Source organism: Loxodonta africana, chromosome 1, assembly GCF_030014295.1.
Source record: "Loxodonta africana isolate mLoxAfr1 chromosome 1, mLoxAfr1.hap2, whole genome shotgun sequence".
Classification (NCBI taxonomy): Eukaryota; Metazoa; Chordata; class Mammalia; order Proboscidea; family Elephantidae; genus Loxodonta; species Loxodonta africana.
In genome coordinates this window covers 146,616,009-146,639,870 of record NC_087342.1, presented here as the reverse complement: position 1 = coordinate 146,639,870, position 23,862 = coordinate 146,616,009, and the positions used below count along the sequence as shown (strand labels likewise).

Here is a 23,862-nt window from a genome sequence, read left to right as displayed (position 1 = left end):
TGGTGTTAAAATAGTATACAGGTTTTAATTAGCACATAGAACTATGAAATACTGCAAAAATGGCCATGTAAATGGCAGTTTAATTATTTGTATTTTATGCATAAGTTGTATTGCTTAGTTACTTTAGTTAAGTAAATCATTAAGATATTTTGCTGAAATTACCTGACTGCATAACAGAGGCTAAAAAGCATTGATGTTCATTCTTTTTATATAATTGGTTTAAAACCCATGTTCTAATTTGGATTTTGTGCTGAGGAAGGTAATGTAAATCTTAATGAGCTTAAAAACTATTACTGTCTCTTCTAAGTTAAGTCTTCTACTTCTTTCTCCAGATTTCTTCCATGTGTTTCGGATAGTTTATTTTACTTAACTGATTCTTATTTATTCGCACATAAAGCAGGGGAATTTCAAGTATTAGTACTAAGATGCCGGATTTTAAAAGATAAACTTATAAAACATGAGTTTGCTTTCACTTACATAGTTTCCCAAGAAGAAATTTGTTTTCAGCATTTCAATTTAGAATATTTTACAAAGAATATGTAATGTGTAACATTAATTCTTTTGATGAATATAGATGTTTAAACTATTTAATATATATACTTTTTTCAAGGGTTTGATAGAGCATACAACTGTGTTTATTTTGGTAATGATCAAATTCATATTCACAATACAAATTTTTCTTTTGTTTCTAAGATTTCCATTTTATATTCCACTTTTTCCAGCAGTATTAGAAAAAGTTTTGGGGTTTATTTTCTGATGTCAAAAAGTGGTATTTAGTCAAGTTAAAATGATTATGTTTCATAAGAATGTAAATAAAAATTCACAAAAACCCACACTTGTGAAATTTATTTATTGAAATTATACCATACCAATTAGAGGAAGTTAAAAAAAATATTATTCTTCTTAATTTTGTGATTTTTTTTTTCCCTAAGACAAGGAATTAGAGTATAGGAGGCATATTGAGAGTTCAAAAGAGAATGAAATATGTGACCATACTTGAAACAAAGGGTCTCATCAGAGATGTTATGAGAGGGTATCATGCTATTTAAAAAAGTAATTGGCAACAGTGAGCTCAGGGATAACAATGATTGTAAGGATGGCTCAGGACTGGGCAGTGTTTCATTCTGTTGTGCATAGGGTTGCTATGAGTCAGAGCCGACTTGACGGCACCTAACAACAACAATTGGCATACTACACAGGTAGAATTATCTGAGACCGTTTGCAGATCATTGCTTTAAGTTGTATGCCATATTTCAAAACACAAAGAGAAGAATATCTAAGTATATCATTTCATTTAATACCCTTTTCTAAGTGATTCATTAGTATACTAGTTTCTAGTTTTTTTGAATTAGTGTATGTTAAATTAACATTAATAAATGAAAAATTAAACATAGGATTAAATATTATCTTATTACTGGAAGTGTTGTTTAAGTGTTTATTCTTACTAAATCAATATATTTGACATATATGAACAAAAACAATGGGATGGTTGTCTCTTAATTAAAAAAAGTAATATTAATGACCTGTGCCGTCATTTCAAAGTTTGATTATATTTGAAATCTCTTTGCAAGAATTTTCTTACAGGGGCCAAGAAAAATGTAGGAGATAAAGGCCTACATTTTCTGAATATACAAAATTTTAAAATATAACTGAATAATTTATCTTCAGCATGTAGAATCATAGCATTAGGAAAAAAAAATTCTAACTGATAATAGATAAAATTTTTTCCCTATGAAAATCAAGTTTACTGGACCTTCTGACAATTTCCTCTTGCCTTTCCATTGCCTAGCCTGTGCATAAACCTAAAGTGGGAAGTGATCTTAAAGGAAGTGGAACAACTTAAGATATTATAACTCTCAAGTATTTTTGATATTTGCTTAAGGTGAGATTGATAATTTAATAATATTTTCATGTCAATTGAATATCCAGCTGAAAAGTTAAAAAATATTAGACTATCAGGTGAGATGCCTAATGTGAATATATTTTTCATAAGCATTAAGACACTTGCATTTATGGTAGTTATAATGCACATATTTTTCACTAAACCCTTAACACACAACTTACTCTGAGTTGTCACTAGGCCGTCGCCACCTTAGAGAAGTTTTGAAAAGTACTTGAACTCATATTTTTTTATATACCGGGTATAAAGAGGAAATGTTTATTTTAGACCTTATAAAAAAAAGAAAAGATGTCCATTTTGTCAGATTTTGTGGAGTTGGAGATTCTAGGAGACCGATAGTCCATATACTGAACCTTGTCATTGCCTTGCAGGTATGTTTACCACAGCTCTAAATGGATGGTGGCGGGTAATGCTGACTCCCCTGTGCCCCCTCGGGTGTACATTCATCCAGACTCACCTGCCTCAGGGGAGACTTGGATGAGACAAGTGATCAGCTTCGACAAGCTGAAGCTCACCAACAATGAACTGGATGACCAAGGCCACGTGAGTAGACGGCCTCCCTAATGCCACACCATTCAATAGCATGCTTACATCTATATTGCATGTGACTGAAGGAGACAAACCCTTCTAAGATTATAGTATTCCTTTCCTGGTTGATCAGAGTGTGAACGGTCTGTTCAAAATCAAGGTTCTTTTTGCATCATTTTTACCTATGGCCCTGGTGGCATAGTGGCTAAGAGCTACGGCTGCTAATCAAAAAGGTCAGCAGTTTGAATCCACCATTTACTCCTTGGAAACTGTATGGGGCAGTTCTATTCTGTCCTATAGGGTCACTATGAATTGACTCGATGGTGATGGGTATATGCCTGTGGTCAGAGAATCCTGTGAGGTATTTAATAGGTTAAAACTAGATACTACATTTGTACCAGAATAAAAGAACCTCAGGCAAACTTTTTTTTTTTTTAGCCAAAACGTTTGTTTGCATTCCCATGAGGTGCTAATTATTATACTTTGTGTATGAATATTTGGGAATTGGGTTAACCAGGATAATTTATTGTGTCCCGCCTGCATCCAGCTCTCGTCCCAGCTGAGACTCATTGCTTCTCAATAACTGGGCCAGGCTTATGCCGTTTGTGTGTTTCGCTTACAAGTTCCCAATTGTTTTGTAATAATATCTAATGTGTCAAAATATGTTACTATAATTCTTTTTATTCATAAAACTGCTGAAACCTGATATGTAAGTCAAAGTTCAGCCATTGCAATAATATAGTCATTTTAACATCTGGTTAATTTTTTTATGCAGTATTGTTTCTAGGCAAGATTTCTACATTATTATGTTAATGAATAACTCTAGGTGCATGCTGATTTGCAATCAGAGTTAGCATTTCTATTAGGTTTTTGTTATTTGGGAGAGTTTTGATTGAGGCAGCATAGAAATGCCTTTTGAAGAAAGTATTATGCCTAAAGGAAGTCCAGCAAGTTCATTTCTCAAAGGGGTGACATAACAGCATATTTACAAGCAAATCTTTTAAAACAAAAATGTAAACTGTCATAAACTAGTAATACAATGATGACAGGATATGATTTGCAAATTTCTAGACAGTTGGACTTAAAGAAAACCTGTAGGTAAATTTCATTGCTGTACAAATGCAGTATCTAGATTTTTTAATATGCATCTAGTGAAATCTCACTTTGCCAGTGCTTTTGTTTATTGTTTGTTGTCTTTTATAATTTAAAACAATCAGAAAACAACAGTAGATTTCTTTTCTGAATCCAACTTCATGCCTAGTATTTTAATGCATTACTTCTAATTTTCCTTTTTTATTCTTGTTTACATAGTCAAGTTTTTTAACAATTATTTTTTGTTTGACTTCAGTGAAAGGACACTGGTTTCTTCTGTAGCATTGAGGGGGCTGGAAAATGTTGCGTGCGTGTCCGTTAAGGATTCTGTCATTTTTGGGGATAGAAAACTTTAGATTAAATGCCATTTAGTGTCACTGGTTTTCAAAATCTTTAGTATCCCACACTTCTGAGTTCTGTGGTTTTAAAGAGATAAATAGATCTAAAAACTATATACTATCATATATTAGTTATAAACTTATTTAAAAATTTAAATAAATCATTTTAGAACTCTTAGGTCAGATTACTGGATCTATATGTAGTATTTAATATATCTAATCTTAGATATATATTTAGTAATGATTATCCATATGATTTTGACTTTGTAGTTTCACTAGATTTTATTTAAAATACCATTTGTTTAAAGCACAGAAGAATAGATTGCGAACTAAAATTCTATTGCTTCAACATAAATAATTATAAATATTTCACTATTAGAAAAAATAAAAACAAAGCCGGTAATAGGCAAAACCTAGAGACGTATGTTGTCTATGGGTAAAAAATTTCCTTTAAGGAATGCACTATTTTAATTAAAGGAGGTAATTAGTGTGTGAAGGAGAGAGAAAGAGAGATAAGTATCTGTGACATTAGGGAGCGAGGAAATTGGTTTTGAGAATGGTAAAAATGTATATATTATAATTGATTTAAAAAAAAGTTGCCACTGAGTTGATTCTGTGACAAATGGCAACCCTGTGTCAGAGTAGAACTGTGCTTCATAGGACTAGAGAGGAAGTAGGAGGAGAAATGCTCTTTTTTGTTACTCATTTAAATAACATTTTTTGAAGACTTTATAAAATGTGGTGAAAGATACAAAGCCATGGTGTAGCCTAGAAGGAAGAAAAGACAAGCTTAATAACCATCCTGTCAGCCCTCAGAGAAGTCCTGAGGCCATTTTATTCCAACCAGGAGAAATCAGTTTGATGCCCCCAAATGAGGCTGGATTAGAGATTGGGAGAATTTGCTTCTAAACCTATTGCTGATTGTGACTCAGGGTCTAAGAAGACAGTAGTACTGTTCTGGTGGGAGTTCCTAATTCAGGTGTCCTTTTCCTGATGCAAGACACCTTTCAGGGACTAACCTCTACCCTCATAAGGTTAAGTTCCCCCTGCCACCTTTCATAATTCGAAAGGAAGTATCACTAATCTCTGACTAATAAAGCTGTAGACTCAAATAAGAGGAAATCTCGTAATTTGCTTTCTTATTTTTTTCCCAGTTCCCAGCTTTACTCTGCTACACATGTGCAAATTGTCAACATAGTGACTTGAGAACTCCATGTAGACCTGGGACTTTTATTAAATACAGAGTTATTGCTGGAATCAAATTCTCACAGGTCTGGGACTAGACCTAGGATTGCGTTTCACCCTAACATGTAGTCCCTGCATGAGATGTGAGATTACCAGCCACTGTTGTTTGCCTCAAAGTGACTTTTCAGGTATTTGTATATCAAAGATTCTTTAGAGAAGGATATTGGTGAGAATCCAGAGTAGAAATGTCCACCACCCCATAGCTAATCTTTGAATGTAGTGAAGGCTTTATAACCCCTACCTGTTTCTCAAGGGCATCTGTAGCCACTTTTTGCCTGGTCGCTGTGGGTATCATCACAAAACAAGACTGGTGCTTGGCCGACCCACGTGCAGATCTACTCGTATTTATGATTAACATGCTTGGGTAGGGTATTCCTTCTCATCTTGTTCATGTTTCCCTGTTCACCAGAAATTTGCTTTCAGGAGGGAAAAGTTTAGATGAGAATTTCCCCCAAAATTTGAAGACACTTCACAGGTAACAGTGCGCCTTAAACCTTGGCAGGACTCCTACCTGCAGTGCTGAGGGCTTCTAGAGGAAACAGGGCCCTGCAGCCACAGCCAGGGATCTGTGGGAGGACCTGTACTCCCAGCTGCAAAGGATTTGCTGATACAGAGTCACTCTTAGATCTAAGTTTGTCCTCACCCCCTTCCCATTTCACCTTGAGAGTTAGGTTAGGGAAGCACAAGATAATAGGAGAGGCTGTTCCAGTCTCCCTTGTGGAAGGAACTTGTAAGAGCTTAGAGATACAACATATTCACGTTATTGGGCAAGTCACTTACCCTTTCTGAGGCTCGGTTTTCTCGTGTGTTATATTGGAATCAGAGAACTTTCAGTGAATCCAATAAGCTGGTGACCTTGAAAACATATTCTTAAAGAGTGTTTTATATATGGTGTCACACATGAAACAAAAATAAGACCACCTTGCTGTGGAGGCTGTGATCCAGCGTGATAGCTTTGACCCCTACTGTTTTAAGTGAGTTAGTAACTGGCCTCACCAGAACTGCAGGGAGCCAGGCTTTGGTTATCTGTTCCTCTTTGGTCCTTTCCTTGGCTTTTCCAACACTGGCATTTAGGTCTTCTGGAGAATTTCCTGATTCAGCAGATAGTGTTTTCCTACTGAGCTGTTCTGTAAGACTGTCTATCAAACCAAGGGCACTTTAGGCCTGTCAGAGCAGAAATAAGTAATATTGTGCTTCTTTTGACTCAATAAAGTAGAAAAATACGTATCAATCTGCTTCATGAGAAAGCACTGTGTTTATTGGACATTGGTCCATGTGACTCCCTGTGTTACAAGGTAATGCCAAAAATAAAAAAGATCCTCCCTCTAAACAGAACAGAAAGCATGGAACATACGGATATAATTTTTTGGGTTTTGGCAGTGGCCATTATCATTGTGGTCTCCTTGTTTATATGGCCTGTGGTTCTCCTGGTTCTACATGTTCTGTTAAATAAGTAAAATGTTATTGATCACTCATCATTTTAAGTTTGGTGGTTCCTGAGAAAGCCAATAACGCTATCTTGTAAAGAAGAACTGAAACTTGTTCAACATTTCCCAAAAAGTTTCCAAAGATACAGTAAATTCCTATAGATAATATTGAAAATTATGGTTTTACTTGGATAATCTTTATGATTAGTAATGTATAAACGCAGGCACATACAAGCTGTGTGTGCATCCCATTCCACTGTGCCCCACCTTAGATTGTTTTTGAAATAAGGTGAAGATATAGACAAATACATTTAAAATGGCTCTGAAAAAATATAACTACTGAGTTCTAGATACTTTTCAGCCCTGCTGAGATATTGGGGTTCTGAGGAGATTAACTTAGATTTCTATTATATCATTTCAAATGAGGATTAGTAGACATACTACTCAGATACCACCTTAGTTATCTAGTGCTGCTATAACAGAAATACCACAAGTGGGTGGCTTTAACAAACAGAAATTTATTTTCTTGCAGTTTAGGAGGCTAGAAGTACAAATTCAGGGTGCCAGCTCTAGGGGAAGGCTTTCTCTGTCAGCTCTGCAGGAGGGTCCTTGTCTCATCTGCTCTGCAGGAGGGTCCTTGTCTCATCTGAGCTCCTGCTCCTGGGCAATCTTCATGTGGCTTGGCATCTCTCTCCCCCATCTCTGCTTGCTAGCTTGAGTTTAATCTTCTTTGTATCTTAAAAGTGATTGACTTGCTATACCTTAGGCTAATCTTACCTCACTGATATAGGAAAGACAACTCATTCCCAAATCAGATTATAACCATAGGCATAGAGGTTAGGATTTACACATATTTCGGGGGGACATAATTCAATCCATAATACTATACCCAGGAAATGAAAATAAAAACATTTGGATATGCTGATCATTAGAATGATTAGAATTACATCTTGATCCTGTGTTTTTCAAACTGTTTGACCTGACTCACAGCAAGACATACATTTGACGTTATGATCTAGTGTGTGTGCGTATGTGTCATTGTGATCTCCTTGTTTCTACACAGACATGCCTACACAGCCTGATTAACAGAAAAAAAATCTCAATGCAGTGCTCATCCTTACTACACAAACTGTACTCTGATTTTCTTCGCCATCTTATTTAATAATTTTATACATTTAAAAAATGTCCGGTTGCGATCTTCTACGTTGATTTCGTAAGCCACTAATGGGTGGTTGAAATTCTGCCCTTTCCTTAGACTTGGAAAGAGGAAAAAGAGAATTTGGCAGAAGTTGCAGGCTCATCTGTGTGTGTGTGTGTGTGTGTGCGTGCGCACGTGCATCTGTGTGATGATGAGGGCTACTGTCTCCTCTTGTCCTTTCCTCGTGTTCACACGGCCTCGTCAGCAAACACACCTGATGGGGCAGGGTCATGAGCTCTGCTAACCAGACCTTTCTTCCAGGAAAAAGAAAAACGTTAGGGTAAAACAAGCAAGCAAACAAAAACAAAAAATCGACCACAGCACTCTTTACTGTCAGAAGGTAAAGCCATCTTGTGGCAGCTAAAACACTCTCCAGATATAGGACTATTTGTGTTTGAAATGACCAGAGATTCTGAGTTTTGCTTATTAAACTGCCCACATCCTGAAAATCAGGAAACGGGTTAGACATTGTGTTTTTCCAAGAGTTGTTTCACCTCCAAGCTCATCACACCCAAAAACCTAAATTCAAGCCTGCATCAGGAAAGATATAGGTGTATTAACCAAACTCATTAATAAATGACTCAGCCTGGAATCCCAGCAGCAAATAGAAAATCCTGCTGGAGAAACCTATTTCTTCACCCTACCTGTTCAATTTTGAAAGCATAGAACATATAAACAAGAAGAAAAATTAATCTACGGTTCCATCACCCAGAGATGATCATGGTTCATGTCTTTGCGTGGGCCCTTTCTACTCTATATAGTCGTGATAAGTTTGCAAACAATTTTGATCCTGTTTTTTTATTTAACGTTTAAAAAGAAACGTATGTACCATGTTGTTGTATATTTTCTAAACACTGTTAGTAATGGCTGAATAATACTGTATCTCATTGTGTGAAAATGTTTTCATTTACCTAACCTCTCTGCTAATGGAGATTTTAATTATTTTAAGTGATTTTGTGATTATTTATTGTTGTTCATCTTTGTACACAAAAAGCTATTCTGAATTTGAAATATTAGAATGCATTCTCAGAAGGAGAATCATTGGGTAGAAGGCTGTAAACATTTTCAGGGTAATTGAACCATATTGTCAGATTCCTCCAGCAGAGTCTGAGAGCACCAGCTTTTCTATCCCTGGGCATCTGTTTTGGAAGCCTTGTGATAGAGGCACTGGCCCTGAGCTCTCCAGGCAGACCAGAGAATTTGCAAATCAAAATATGTCTACCCAGGCACATGAGGCAGAAGGTGGTGTATCTTTAAAATTCCCTTTGCCCATGAATGGGCACGTAGTATCACCAATGGAGGAAACATGAAGAAAACTAGGCCTGCAAATAATTTTAGGGGGTGTGTGCTGTGGAATTTAAATATAATTTTAATCTCATTGTTAGTTTTATTGGTTTTAAGCTTTGTGTTTTTATTGCACTCATAAATAAAACATCTATGGATTTATTCTTGTATTTTCAGTGATAGAAAATTTGATGTTAAATTTGTGTACTTGTACATAGGATTTCACCAAATAATGGTTTTATTTCTATTTTGTATTCTTATGCACATTTTATAAATGACTTCTCAGCTCTCCTGTTCCAATTTTGATATAGTTTATTAAATTCATACTTTTGCATTCTTGGAAACTTAAGTTTCATACCATAATTTATTTTACATAAATTGGCTTTTCTTTCCTCAACATAGATTATTCTTCATTCTATGCACAAATACCAACCTCGAGTACACGTCATCCGTAAAGACTGTGGAGATGATCTTTCTCCCATCAAGCCTGTTCCGTCTGGGGAGGGCGTGAAGGCATTCTCCTTTCCAGAAACTGTCTTTACAACTGTCACTGCCTATCAGAATCAGCAGGTATTGTTCCGAGAATTGCTGTTTTTCTACACTTTTTATTTCAGGTGTAAATAGAAAGCTAACCATCCTTTTCACTGTATCTAAATATTATGAATTTTTATAAAGCATTTGCCATGTATGACATCCAGTTATTTCCCCATGATCCCCCAATTAAGGCTACTCCGGTAAGGACTTCCTTAGACAAGAAGTGTGTCTCCTGACTGAGTTTTGTTCCATTTAGAGGCTTTCCATTTTGAGATATTGAATCAGAATGTCATATTTAAAATTAGAAAGCATGTTTATTGCCCAGGAAATAGAAATGTCAAATGTAGAAATGTGAATTGTGGAGAGTATGGGATTTGTCGGCTCATTTTATTTGAAAACTATCCCTCATGTATTATGAGAAATACTATTTCAGAGGCATGAATCTGATATAGTCATGTTAGTATCTATCCAAAAATGGTTACTTCTTTCAGGATATTCTTTAATTTTAATAGAGGGTGATATACATGCTTGTAATCTGAGAAATCAACAATTGTGTAGTGGTTTTTTCATAAAATTAGAAATAATTTAAGGGGCAAATATGTATAGTTCTTTAACGCTCTGTCTACAGGTGCTAAGTAGGTGGAGAATGGAATTGGAGGCAGTTATTTAATCCATGTGATTCAGGCCAGTTTTCATAATAAATAGCTACATAATTGAGGTTGGTGTGGCCTGCTGCAGGTTTTTCTTTTAATTAAAAAAACTTTTATTTCAATGGTTAGCAAAATTATTTTAGGTCTTTGCTTCTCTTTACATGTATATACACCCTAGTTAAGACTGGAAGGCTTTATAATATCTGCTGTGGTTTCTGTTGTTGTAAAGTTTCTTGGATCTCTGTCCTATACATTCCCCTCTAAGGCTGAGAGACTCATCGGCTCTCATCACTGTGGAGACGTCAGCCCAGGGCCACAACCGAAGCTGCCCTGTCCTCTCACCCTCGCATTGCCACACTATTATATGAGCTCTTAAAATCAGAAGGACCAAGGAAAGAACATGAAATGTAGTCTTTAGAAGGAATAGAGATAGTTAGGAAAATATTCTTAAAATATATTAGGGCAGAAATAGATTTTTTAAGGAAAAAATTAATACATGAGGAGAAAAGAGCAGAGGCATTTAGCACCTTATTAACAACCCAATTCATATTCCACATTCATTCATTCTCTTTCGTGTACCCAGACAAATTATCTGTGTTATGTGTGTATTTTCAGTGAGCTTCTGTGGCCCTGTAAGTGAGGTAGAGATACAGTGAGCTTTTGGTACGTGTTGGTGAATAGCTCACCGATTAGCAAACATTGACAAGCCGATGAAGACGGTGGAAAAATTGGAAGAAGGGAAATTGATAATGATCAAATGCAATCACATCCACCTTTTAATTTCCTAGCTACTATTTTTAAGAATTTACGGAAAATTGGTAGGCCTAGTAGTTAATAGCATGGGCTGTAAACCCTGGCATCTTAGCCCAGGGCTACTGCTTATCAACATGTGATCCTACTTAAGGCTTAATTAAGCCTCAGTTAAAACATAAAAATAAAGAAGTAAACCTGGAGTAATTACCATGTAAGTTGTTGTAAGAATTAAATTAGATAATATGCATAAAATTCTTAGCATAGCATACATAGTATATACTTGATAAATGTGGTAATGCTAGTAATAAAAATGATAATAATAATGATAATAGTAATTGGGATATACCTTTATACAAGGAATCATTATTTTAATCTGTACTCTCTTTGTACTTTAAAAAAGTGCTTTTAAAAATATTCTGAAATGAACAGAAAATTGAGCTATGAAAATCTGTAAAGAAGGATTCCTTCACTGACAGTGGCAGACATGGTGAATTAATTCGCAGACCCTTTCATTATATCATTTATAATATATTCATATCCACATACTCAGAAAATATATAGAGCACACGTGTATTAGGTATTGCACACCTGATGGGGGATGGCTGAGAACATGCACCGGACAATATAGGGAGATGGCAGATGACTTTCCAAAGGCACTTTTCCTTGCCTTAGTGTTTTTGTCATTAGCCAGGATGGTATAGTCAGAAGTCTGTTAATTAATGTTCTAGATTTCATTAAGCCAAGGAATGTGGAAAGCAAAACATGATAAGTCTCTTAGAAAATAGGCTGTAAATTCCACTGGACAAAGTGGAGATCTGGCAAGAAACACATGGGTATTGTTTGTTAGTGTCACATTTAAGATAAACCAAACCAAACAAAACCCGTTGCCACTGAGTCGATTCCAACTCATAGCGGCATTCAGGATGGTATAACTAAAAAAAATTTTTTTCGTAAACACTTGCACCCCAAATCTTGTAGTCTGAGTGGTCAAGAAGCTGGTTATGCGTATTTTCACTACATGTATAAGATTTAATCCCGTTGGAACCTTCAAGCAGTAGTTACCCCTAGTTAGGTTTTTTTTAGGTAGTCACCATAGTGCTCTGACCAGGTCAGGACTTGAAAACTAAAAGATGAAAAAATAGAACTTTCGGTGAAGAGTCACAAAGATGATTAAAGGAAAAAGAGATAAGATAAAGAAGTGTGTATTACCTAATTCTAGAGAATAAAAAACTAGGATCTATAAATATAAATATAAATATAAATATAAATATAAATATAAATATAAATATAAATATAAATATAAATATAAATATAAATATAAATATAAATATAAATATAAATATAAATATAAATATAAATGGCTGTCAAATAGAAGTTGGCTATTAGGGTTCCCAATCACCATTGTTGCAAGAGAAACAGGATTAAACCACATCCCAAAGTTAGAAGGAGAAACTTCAGTTTAGAGAGGATAGTCAAACATTGGGCAAGTTACCAAAAGAAGAGTCAGGGATGTGGAAAGCAAAATAAACCTTTATCTATTTATAGCAATCGAACAGGGGTGGGGAGTGTCTTTGTCACGGCAGATGAATGTCCTAGATGATTTCTGAAATTTTCTTTTAGCTTTTCTTCTAGGATGTTAAAACATCTGGAGGATTGGAAAGAGGAAACAGAATCCTTCAATAGTTAATTCTGGAATAGTTTGTTTTTCTGCAAACATTTCTGTCCATCATAATCATACTTGGCACTTATATAAGATTTGATGTAAATTTTTTTCTACTCTGCAGATTACTCGCCTAAAGATAGATAGAAATCCATTTGCCAAAGGCTTTCGAGACTCTGGGCGTAACAGGTAAGCCTTAGTATACAATATTCTGGCTGTGATAAATATATCTGATGTCTTATTGTGAATTTTCTGTTACAAAGTAAGCAGTTGAATTTACTAACATGGTTTTGAAATAATTTCTTTTTGAGGATTTAAATTTGTTAATACCATTGAGCTTTGGAGGCAACTTACTTTTGGATGTAATGATGTGGCCTGCCCTTTCTTTAGATTAACTTTCATGTACGGTGCTGCGTGAAAATAGAAGTTCTCAGAGTGTACATTTCATGCTGCTTCTGAAGGAGTCTTGGGGAAACCTGCCCTTACAGCTCCAGGGGCCTGAATACCCCAAGTCAGTGTCCTTTCTGCATCTGTTACTGATTTAGAATTTGCTTAGTGATACCAACACTATTGTTGATTCTGTCTTCTGAGTATGATAGGGTCTCTTGTTTCCTCATATTTCCAACTAGAATATGAAACTACTACCCCATTGCCAAGAGAGCTGATGTTTTTAGTTTCCAAATTTGTCTTGGCTTCTCTGACAGCCACACACTTGTTTATTTTTTCTGTGTCTCGTTTTATGGTGTTTGTGCTAAGTGGGAGAGCTGCAATAATGAATTCCACTTTATTACTTCTATCAAAAAAGCAAATCACCTAGTCTTTGTGCCAAGATTTTTTTGGATTTATTGATATGATTCTATTCCAGTGTAGTCCAGTGCAACATTTTCTAAAATAGCCATTAGTAGTAAAAGTGGTTAATAATAGACTAATGTTCTCCAAATGCCTTTTTGAGGTAAAACTTTGAACTAAATGTTTTTAAAAACATCTTGCTTTTAAAAAGAAGTGTCTAAGTAATTTTTATTATTGTTTTATTATTTTAGTCCAGACATTATTCTAAATCTCCTTGAAATTTTATATTGATAGGCTGTGTTTACATGAAGTCACAATCACCGATTAACTCATTTTAGAGACAGTTTCATTTCAAATTTTAAAGAGAAAATGATCAGGTAGTAGTCCAGATTTTTAGTTCTTCCAGCTAGGCAGTTTGGCAGTGTAGGTATAGACAGCAACCCTTTTCTCAGCATACACACAAGTGCTTTCGGAGACTTGGTTTCACTCCATACTCAAGCGCATAGTTTAAACATCATGCAGTATGAGAACTAAAACACATCAATGACCCGTTGAGATTAGAGCAGCCTTCAGTTTAGTGCAGGTGGAGGCACAGCACTGACCAACAGCAGGACTTCTCTTGGAAGTTCTTCACTCCATAGGAAGGTTTGGATGTATTCCTAATACATACTAGCTGTCTGCTGTATTAAAATTATTCTGTTTTGTTTTAGACTTCTGTTTCAAAGTGAAGACAAACTTTGCCTCTGAAAACTGCTTGGCTTTGGTCATATTAACTCTGATTTATCTTGCTGTTTAGAGGAGCTTCTGAAAATTGGGTGTGAATCAAACCATCAGTTAGTAACCTGAGATGGTCACTAACAAGGGTGACTTGAAGGGAACTTTTAGGATGACTTCTTTTCTAACTTGACAAATACTTTGATGGAATATTCTGGCAGTTTTGGCTTTAGCAGAACAATACTTATCCATTTAAGACTCTTGTATTACTTTCGGTTCATTTTTGAAGTAGTAAATTAAAAATATTTTTATAAACATACTTTGGATAGATAATAAGGAATGAACTTTCAATGAGTATTTTGAGACAGTAGATGTATAAAAATGTTTCAGGAAGAATTTTAGATATGTCAGCATAATGAAAAGAAATTTTAATTTGGTCAGTGACAAAAATCAGTGACATTGGCGAAAATAAACTATTAAGCCTATCGTTTGGTATGGTGAGGTCAAAATGCTAGTTTTGATATGACATCTTTATTTCCCTTTGGGCGTTTTGGGAATGGTGACAGAGCATCTGTGATGCTTGCTACTGTTTTTTTACCTGACTCTAAAACTTTTAGTTTCAATAGACAGACAGAAAAATAATTGTTTTAATACTTTTTAAACTTTTGTTAAAATTAAAATTTTTTATTTTGCTCCAAATGTGTGAACAGTATCTTAGTCCAGGAAAAGCATGTTGAGCCTGTACATAGCCTTCGTACTAATGAAATAGTTTCGCTCTTTTTTCCCTCTGTTTATTATAGATAAACTTGTCAGTACTTACTTTGGAATGCTAAATATCTATATCACTATTCCTTGTTTTAAAAAAGTCTAATTTAAATGCAAAAGATACTTATATGGGAAAGAGAGAATTTGGTCAACTTTAAACATTTATAACATCTATTATTTTCTTAAGGAAAAAAAAAGCCTAAGTTATATGTAAGACTTGGTGGAGGGCACAGTGCTATCGGGTGGGTGGGTGGGGGGTGATTTTTTCCTATATTAATTGAGAAGGAAGCCATGGAAAAAAAGTTCAGCATATTCCTTTATTATGCCTGGTTCTGTTGTGCTATTGTTACTGCTTTTTAAAACACATTTTATTTTTATTTTCCCCAGTATGTGAAATAAATTAATTGAGCAGGACAAGAAATAACGTGCAATTGTGATTGCTTAAACTGTATAAAACAATTTGCTTTAATTAAAAATGATCCCTTTCTGGCTATTCACAGCTCCACAGCCTATTTTATAGGAATCAGTAGCTTCAGCCCTTAAAAGCTCTCCTGTAAGACATTTGCTATGTGAAACAGAATTTATGTGCTGAGAATAGTTTCATTCTTCAGTTAGGCCTTAGGTTTGACCCTATAAAATTTTTTACTCAGGAAGGTACAAAAATTTCTTCTCTTTAAATACTTCAGGAAAAACATAACCATTTCACTAAATAAACTTGGCCATTTGATAGCATAAATTAGGGTGGTGATAAAATGTGGAAATTGTTCAAAGGCATCTTGTATAAATTATCGCCTTGGCTGCACTCCTGCAGGAGGTGCCTTTTATCTTTTCTTTAACTAGACAGGAAAAGTCTCCATTCCTGGAGAAAATGAAGGCTTTTTTTAAAAAGTCCAGATTCAGCTAATAAATATTTTATAACTGTTTCCTGCAAAATATCTGAAATCCTTTCTGGAACTTGCAGTGTGAAACATCAGCCTCGGGAAAAATATCCATAGCTCCAAATGAGATCATTTGTAGATATGTCACCTTCCGAGCATCTCCTTAAAGCTTAGTGCTGTATGGTTGTCATGATCAATAATCTCTCTCCAAGAATCTGGTCTGTGAATTTGTATTAAAGCAAATACTGCTAAAGCGAATAATGCGGTAATGTTCATCTTGATATTGAGTAAATCAAGTCCAGTGGATGCTCGTTAAATACCTTCTAGTATACTACCCTCAGGACCGCTCCATGACCATTTTGGTATCCTTAATATTTAAAACTACAATTACTAAGAACTCATCTCTGTGCTCATAAAAAGAAGTTTTATGTAAAGCCATATCCTAACATTCTATAGCATTAAACTTTTTTTTTAAAAGCATGCTTCTAGAAAGTCATAAAAATTTCGAATTAATATAAGCTAAAATAAGGGTAATGTCCTAAACAGCACCCAGCATTCGTTTGTCCAGTAGTAAATGCAGCCCATGTTCACATGGGATTTGGGGACTGACCAGGCCTGCAAAACTGTCCAAAATCAATATTTTGATTCACCAAAAATATTACTGAGTGATCTTGAATTTGTCCTGTAGTTTGACTGCAATTAAGATGTCTGATTCAGGGAAAATCACATAGTATTAAAAAACTTTAGAGCTGGAAGGGGGGTCTGAAATTTTGAAGTCTAATCCTCACTTTATGGGAAACTGAAGTCCAGGGAAGTTAAGAAATTACTTGAGGACACACAGGGAGTTATAGTGAGTGGCAATCATAACCGAGTTCTCCTGACCCCAGTCCAGGGTGCTTACCCCTAAATAGTCCTCTCTTTGTGGGACACTGATGAGATCTGGAGATGGATCCTGACCTTCATTCCCAGTGTAGCCCATGTAAGGCAACATGTGGCTCCACTCTGTGCTCTGCTGTACCCTGTGACAGCCCAGTACTGGCACCTGTGTAGGGCTGGTGCCGTCTCCTTGAAACGCTCTCAAAGCACATTCCTCCAACCACCTGTGACTTAAGAGATGCGTCGGGTTCATGCGTGCACTCATGTGATGATGTGTTCATGCATGAGAACGTGCGCATGCACACACACCACCCTTCCACACACACACAACCTTCTCGGATCACCCAGATGGGGCAGTAATGCTCCTCACAGAACAGCGACAGAAATCAACAGGTTAATAGAGAGGGACTAAACGCTGATGGTCTAAGGAAGCAAACTCCATGTGTAAAACCCTGAAACTGAAGGCAAGTAGTGTGAGATGGTGAGATCTACACAAATCACTCACCAGCAACATTGAGAGAGCTTTCGACATTGTTGTGTAGTTGGTATGGCACTTTCAGGTGATTCCTGTAGTCTTAGTTCATAGCTCATCATGAGTTGGGGATGCAGGGAATCCAGAGGGGTAGGACCTTGGGTCTGAGCTATGAAAGATAGATCTTGCAGCGTATTTAACAATCACAAGAGAATGGCTGAGCATTATTTGACACTCTAGGAAGCAGGCATTTCGTACATGGGTGCTATATGTTTCATGAAAAGAACAATGATATTTAGATTAACGATTTCTTAAGGCTGTGGTGATTGAGGGAAGAGTGGTGAGGTCTCAGGTGTGGTTATCTTGAGAATGGAATAGTTGAGCGAAGGGCCTCATTCCCAAACCTAGAGGAGGAGAAGACTGAATCCATCACTCAGGATAGGTGATTTATGTAGACCAAACCATCTTAGAGTATTAGTTGTCCTTCTGTCCAAGGTTTTAAAATATATGTAAATCATGTAATTAGTCTATAATCAGCCTGTTCTGTCTTATTAAATATTAACTTATCAAGTATACAGAGGGGCTTTATTTTTGATGCTAATACTAAGTCTGTATACTGTGTTGGCTTTGCGAGATCACTGTCCTGCTATCCTCCTGCACAGTGGGCTGAGAAGCCAGTGCTGCCCCCTCCTGGACCTTCTGTTGCTGGAGGGAGAGCCCAGGTGGGCTGCGTGGGGTGTGGTGGAGATTGTGCCCTGAGAGAGAAGTCAGTTTTCTTTGGATGAGTACTCCTCTGAGCTGGATACTAAGGCAGCGAATGATGGGGCAGGAATGCCTCTTAGAAAAGGGATGGCTTTACAGGGGCAACTTTTGTGGCAAAGCCTTCCTCACCAAGGGGAGAAATAATATGACAGGGAGAGAGGGTGGATTCCAGACCACAGCAGAGCCTTGGCCTCACCTCAGCTCCTTGGCCAAAGAGGACAGCATTTTACCCTCCAAGATAGGCTGTTTTCTGAGGATGTTAGCGGGACGTATTAGGTAGGTTCCAGCCTCTTCTGGTCCTGGTGAGAGAAAGGTCGCTCATCTCAAGACTATTATCTTCTACCTGTGGCAATCATCTGACCTGCCAATGGCGGGGTGGGGTGGGGGGGAAGGAGGATGGGTACCGTCAACACCAATGTTGTTTTCTGAGATGCATATTACCCAGTAACAATACAAAGCACCAACTGCACCTGACTAGACTTCTCTTACCTACCCTCATCTCAACCCTTCCATTTAGAATGGGGTTGGAAGCCCTGGTGGAGTCGTATGCATTCTGGCGACCTTCACTACGGACTCTTACCTTTGAAGATATTCCCGGAATTCCCAAACAAGGTAAATCACAAAGTCCCCTGGATCATGTCTGCAGACTGTTTATGCCTAGAAGCTCAAACCTGTTGTCGAGTCAATTCCAGCTCATAGCAACCTTATAGGGCGGAATAGAACTGCCCAGTAGGATTGCCAAGCCTGTAAATCTTTACAGAAGCAGACTGCACATCTTTCTCCTGTGGAGGTGGTGGGGGTTTGAACCGCAGACCTTTTGGTTGGCAGCCAACCACTTTAACCACTCTGCCAACCAGGGCTCAGGCATTGAAAAAATACAGAAGTTACTGTTTACACCTGTAATGGTGATTTCATCACCAACATTCTCCTGCTACAAAAATCCATCTGTTTTCTCAGGCAGTATAGGGAAGCTCCAGGAAAGAAGGCTGTCATGGTCATAGGTTAAATCTTGGATGTTTTAGACTGTTTATATATTGCTTTGGAATCTCTGGGTAGTGCAAACAGTTAATGTACTCAGCTGCTAACCTAAAGTTGGCTGTTCAAATCCACCCAGAGGCACCTCAGAAGACAGTTCTGGCAATCTACTTCCAAAAAGTCAGCCACTGAAAACCCTATGGAGGACAGTTCTACTCTGACATACATGAGTGGGAGTTGACTTGACAGCAACTTTTTTTTTTTTTTTAATGTGTCATATGACTTTTACTTTACCTTAAATCTCTTATTAAATTTAGAGGTGGGCTAGTGGGTGCTGGTGTCAGGAGCACTTCACGAGAAATTGCTGATGCTGGTCCCACCCTTTCTTGCCAGATGCTTTCTTCATTCCTTCAGAATGGCCTCTGGGTAGGGTTCTCCTAAGGGGTTTTTGGTGAGAAGGTCAGGCAAACGCCCCTGGACCCAGCTCTGAATGTTTTGCACAAACCCAGGGCACGTGTTTCCTCAGAGGGAGTTGCAGGGCATGAATGAACTTCCTCTCCAGTCTGCTCAGTAGATAACGGCTTTCTGCCCACGCTTGTAGTCAGGCTTTTACTCATGGTCCTGCCCTGCTTTCTGGTGAGAACTTGGCATACTGGGTTGTAGACGATTATCATGGATTGATTGGGCTTTTAGGTTATTTTGAGAAGCTATATAAAACACTGTTGCTGCAGTAATGAAGGTTTGATAGCCTTCGTAGCCTTTTGGAATCCCTCCTTTCCCCTTAATTTCTGTCACTTACAGACATCAATCTGCCAGCAAATCTGGAGAGGGGAGTCAGCCACCATCACTGTTATTGATTGGATGCAGGGTTAACCACCCTCTTTAAGTTTCACAGGACCGTTTATTCATTGGATCTCTGCTCTTAGGTTAGCATGGGTTTTCTGGTTGGGGGTGAGATTTTTGAAGTACTAGACTATTGCCTTATCACAATAGCCAAAACCTGCCAAGGCACACACATAAGCTTTCAGTGGCAAACTGCAGGTGTGTTTGAGGCTAGGTGTACCTTTGAGCAGTCTGGCTCTTCCCTTTGAGTTACTTTTTTTTCTTGCAAGAAAATATATTGATCCAGAGTGAGCTTTGCTGAGGGAAAAAATGAAAGATGGTAGAAGAGAGGTGATGGTTACACTTATGGAACAAAGTATGGAGTAAGACAAAACATATTTTATAAAGTTGCTGGTAAAGTCAGTAATGTCTACTAGAGTAAATGAGAAAGCTAATTGAGGGTAGAAATTCTTTGTGGTAGTGTCCCAATATTTTCTGCAATTAAAAAAAAAAGAAAAAAAACTTCATCCCGTCGTAAGATAATTTGCGTTAAAAATATTGAGGCAATCTGTGTTTAAATTATGTCAGTCCGAATTCAATTAAATTGTAAATTCTTTGACAGCCAAGACCATCTCCTTTTTCTCTTTCCAACACCTGTTGTAACAAGCTGCGTCCAGCATGTGTTTACAAAATTCAAAGAACAGATGACTCTTGACATTTCAACTGTTTTTTTTTTTTTGGTAGGAAATACAAGTTCGGCCACCTTACTCCAAAGTTCTGGGAATGGTGTTCCTGCCACCCACCCTCATCTTCTGTCTGGCTCCCCTTGCTCCTCTCCTGCCTTCCATTTGGGGCCCAATACCAGCCAGCTGTGTAGTCTATCCCCGGCTGACTACTCTGCCTGTGCCCGCTCGGGCCTGACCCTGAACCGGTACAGCACATCCTTGGCCGAGACCTACAACAGGCTCACCAGCCAGACAAGCGAGACGTTTGCACCCCCCAGGACTCCCTCCTATGTGGGTGTGAGCAGCAGTGCCTCTGTGAACATGTCTATGGGTGCCAGTGATGGGGACACCTTCAGCTGCCCACAGACCAGCTTGTCCATGCAGATTTCGGGGATGTCCCCCCAGCTCCAGTATATCATGCCTTCACCATCCAGCAATGCCTTTGCTACTAACCAGACCCATCAGGGTTCCTATAACACGTTCAGGTTACACAGCCCCTGTGCCTTATATGGATATAACTTCTCTACATCCCCCAAACTGGCTGCCAGTCCTGAGAAAATTGTTTCTTCCCAAGGAAGTTTCTTGGGGTCCTCACCGAGTGGAACCATGACCGATCGGCAGATGTTACCTCCTGTGGAAGGAGTGCACTTGCTTAGCAGTGGGGGTCAGCAGAATTTCTTTGACTCTAGGACCCTAGGAAGCTTAACTCTATCATCATCTCAAGTGTCTGCACATATGGTCTGATGAAGCCTTAAAGTTAAACTATGTTTGAATTTGTCTAATGTATTTTTTCTTCTTTTTCCTTTTTTTTTTGAAGCAATATGGAAGAATCTATCTATAGCTTGTAAAATGTACATATAATAGGAAATGAAGGCTCATTGAGCTTTTTACTTTCTCATGGTGAGATTGTGATTATCTGTTGGTATATATGTATACTGTACATACATAACATAGCATGTGGAATTCTGCAGCCTACAAAACCACACCCTCCCTTGATTTTTTCCCCTAGTTCATCCAGTTGCACAGAGTACTGGCATAAATGTAGTATGTTTAACCCGTGTTCTTAGACTTTTTTAAAAAACAATGGATAAAATTTGGCTATGATGCTAACCAGACTAAGACTTGTAACTTAATTTATAAGAAAAATTCTTTAAACAGTCTCATACTTCAGTGTTGATAACCAGCAGTAACCAGCATAGAGTCCTGTGATTTCTGTTATTCTTGGACACAGTATGTGTGAGAACCTTAAATGCAAAAGCCGGCTGAAGTTGTTAGTATTAGATATGAGGTATTTATAATCACGAAGGATTAGCTTTTGTGTTCGTGCTTGTTCTTATTTACCACAGATATTCTATGACCTTGGGTCTGTAAAAACTCACAACCCATAATAATTGTTGTTATCTTCTTAAGAAAGGTGAGAGACTTGCCTGGTTTTTGTGTTTTTTTTTTTTTGGCACTTTCCATTGGACACGTAAGAGGCACTTATTCATCTGCAGAGAATATATTTCCAGTATTATGATTTCTTGTTTTATTTAGTTGATCAAATAGACCATTAAAGAATGTTCTGTAAACATTACTAAATTCTGATTTTCAAAAGGGAAGGAATATATGACTTGAGTGGAATGGCAAAATGAAAATAAATTCTCATCAGATTCTGTGATTCCAGTGAGAAACATCCATCTTTTAAATCAAGAAGAATCATATTGTCAGCTATTCCTTAGGTTTTTATGTAGTTTGTTTTTTCGTTCAGGAGATGTTTTCCATCTTCTTTTGAGATTCCTGACCCATGGTCTATAAGTAAGGAAAACGATATTTGTGCTTCTATTTATGTCTCATAACTCCTACAACTTGAGACCTCCCCCGCTTCTTAACCTTACCCCTCTGTCTGAGTCGTCCCCAAACAGATACATCCTAGGCCTTTATGGTGTTAAATAACACTGTAAGGAATTTCAGGGGGTTATCTTCAGCAATCTGTCTTTTGGGAGTTGTAGTGCAAAGGCCAAAGCCCATTATTATAAAGGCCCTCTTGGAGGACTAAGGAGGAAGATACTAATTATGATAAAAGGACTATAAAACTTTAAAACTCAACAGCATTTTTAACCTCAAAACTGAAGAAATGAAAAACAGCATTCGCTTTTTAAAAACTCCTGAAAATAATGTGTATGTGGTTTAAGATTTAAAAGCAAGGAACTTACGTAGCACATTATGAGATGAATAGAAAAGGCTAAGAATGAGTGGTGAGGAACATCACCATACATCTGGTGAGAAACTAAAATAATGTGTCTGCCCAGTAACACAATATTTCATTTATCTGACAAGCTAAAAGGGTATGATTTCTATTCATTGGTAAGCCAAGTTGCTTTAACTCATCCCTAATTTGGATGGCAAAAGGGTGTAGCTCCTGATTTGCTTCTTTACTTTATAATAGCATAACTGTTAGTTATTTAGGGCAAATATACTATTGGAATAGAATTTACAAAGGATGTGACTTGCATTTGAAGATATTGGCAAATTTCCTTATGGATTCTGTAACAACTCATCAAATTAGTATTGATTTTTAATTTAAGATTAGCACACAGGGAAATAAAACATTTGCAATTGGTAGATCTATGTAAGATGTTTGTGTGTGGTATTAATAGCTTGACAAAAGATTTGGAAAAAGGCTTTGAGAATGAGAAAAGTCCTCATGAGTACATCTCAGCCTTCACGCTTGATGTCTTTCAAAGAGAACAAGAGATTTTTCCATCTTGAGAAAACATGGAAAGTTATGATTTATGCCCATATGTACTATAAGGAGAGAATTTTCCTTTTTGCTGTTGGTAATTTGAGATGACATCACAATACGAGTATAATTTTTTATTAATATTTTTGGATAAAATTTAGCAATATTGTACAAATGTTATTTCCTTTAGGTTTTTACTGTAAATATTAATCACCATGTCATTTCAAAGACTAGCCTTTTATTGCATTAAATGACATATACATTGATAATTGTAATTATATATCTGTATTTTATTAAAAAGTACTTAAGAAATTATATTAAAGTATGTTATTAAACTCTTTTATGATCTTACAGGACGATCATTTAAAGTGTCTGTAAATGTTGTTCTAAGAATAAGTACACACATGCATAACCCAAACACAAATTCTGTAGCTCTCAATTATAAGGCAGGGAGAAATGGCCCTGTTGTCCCTTTTTCATGTGTTAAATATAATTTCTTGGTTGTTGACCATGTCCTTGGAGGTGAGAGCCCTGACAAATGTTGAACACATGAAAATTCTAATGTGAGGGGGGAGGGTGGAGGTGGTATGTGTTGTTTCCAATCCGGAGGAGAAGGGCAGGGATACAAGAATGAGTTGCTTGCACTATTGACCAGTGATGACAGATCACTTCTAGGCCCCTTGACTAGAAAACATTCCAGGGGATGTCAAGATGGGGTGAGGTCGCTGCTATCATGACCAGTCACATTTTGAA

The 23,862-nt window shown here is 37.1% G+C and overlaps 1 protein-coding gene across 1 annotated transcript in view; it reads left to right on the top strand.

Annotated features, from left to right (window-relative positions):
* The window catches only part of TBX18 (T-box transcription factor 18), a 28,316-nt gene extending 4,870 nt beyond the window's left edge, over window positions 1-23,446 (top strand). Inside the window, exons 5-9 of the mRNA XM_064294693.1 lie at window positions 2,272-2,443; window positions 9,415-9,582; window positions 12,734-12,798; window positions 18,383-18,477; window positions 20,407-23,446. Of these exons, the coding sequence (XP_064150763.1) occupies window positions 2,272-2,443; window positions 9,415-9,582; window positions 12,734-12,798; window positions 18,383-18,477; window positions 20,407-21,131 (1,225 nt within the window). The 3' untranslated portion in view covers window positions 21,132-23,446. The remainder of the gene's footprint in view (window positions 1-2,271; window positions 2,444-9,414; window positions 9,583-12,733; window positions 12,799-18,382; window positions 18,478-20,406) is intronic.
* The last annotated feature ends 416 nt before the right edge of the window (window positions 23,447-23,862 follow it).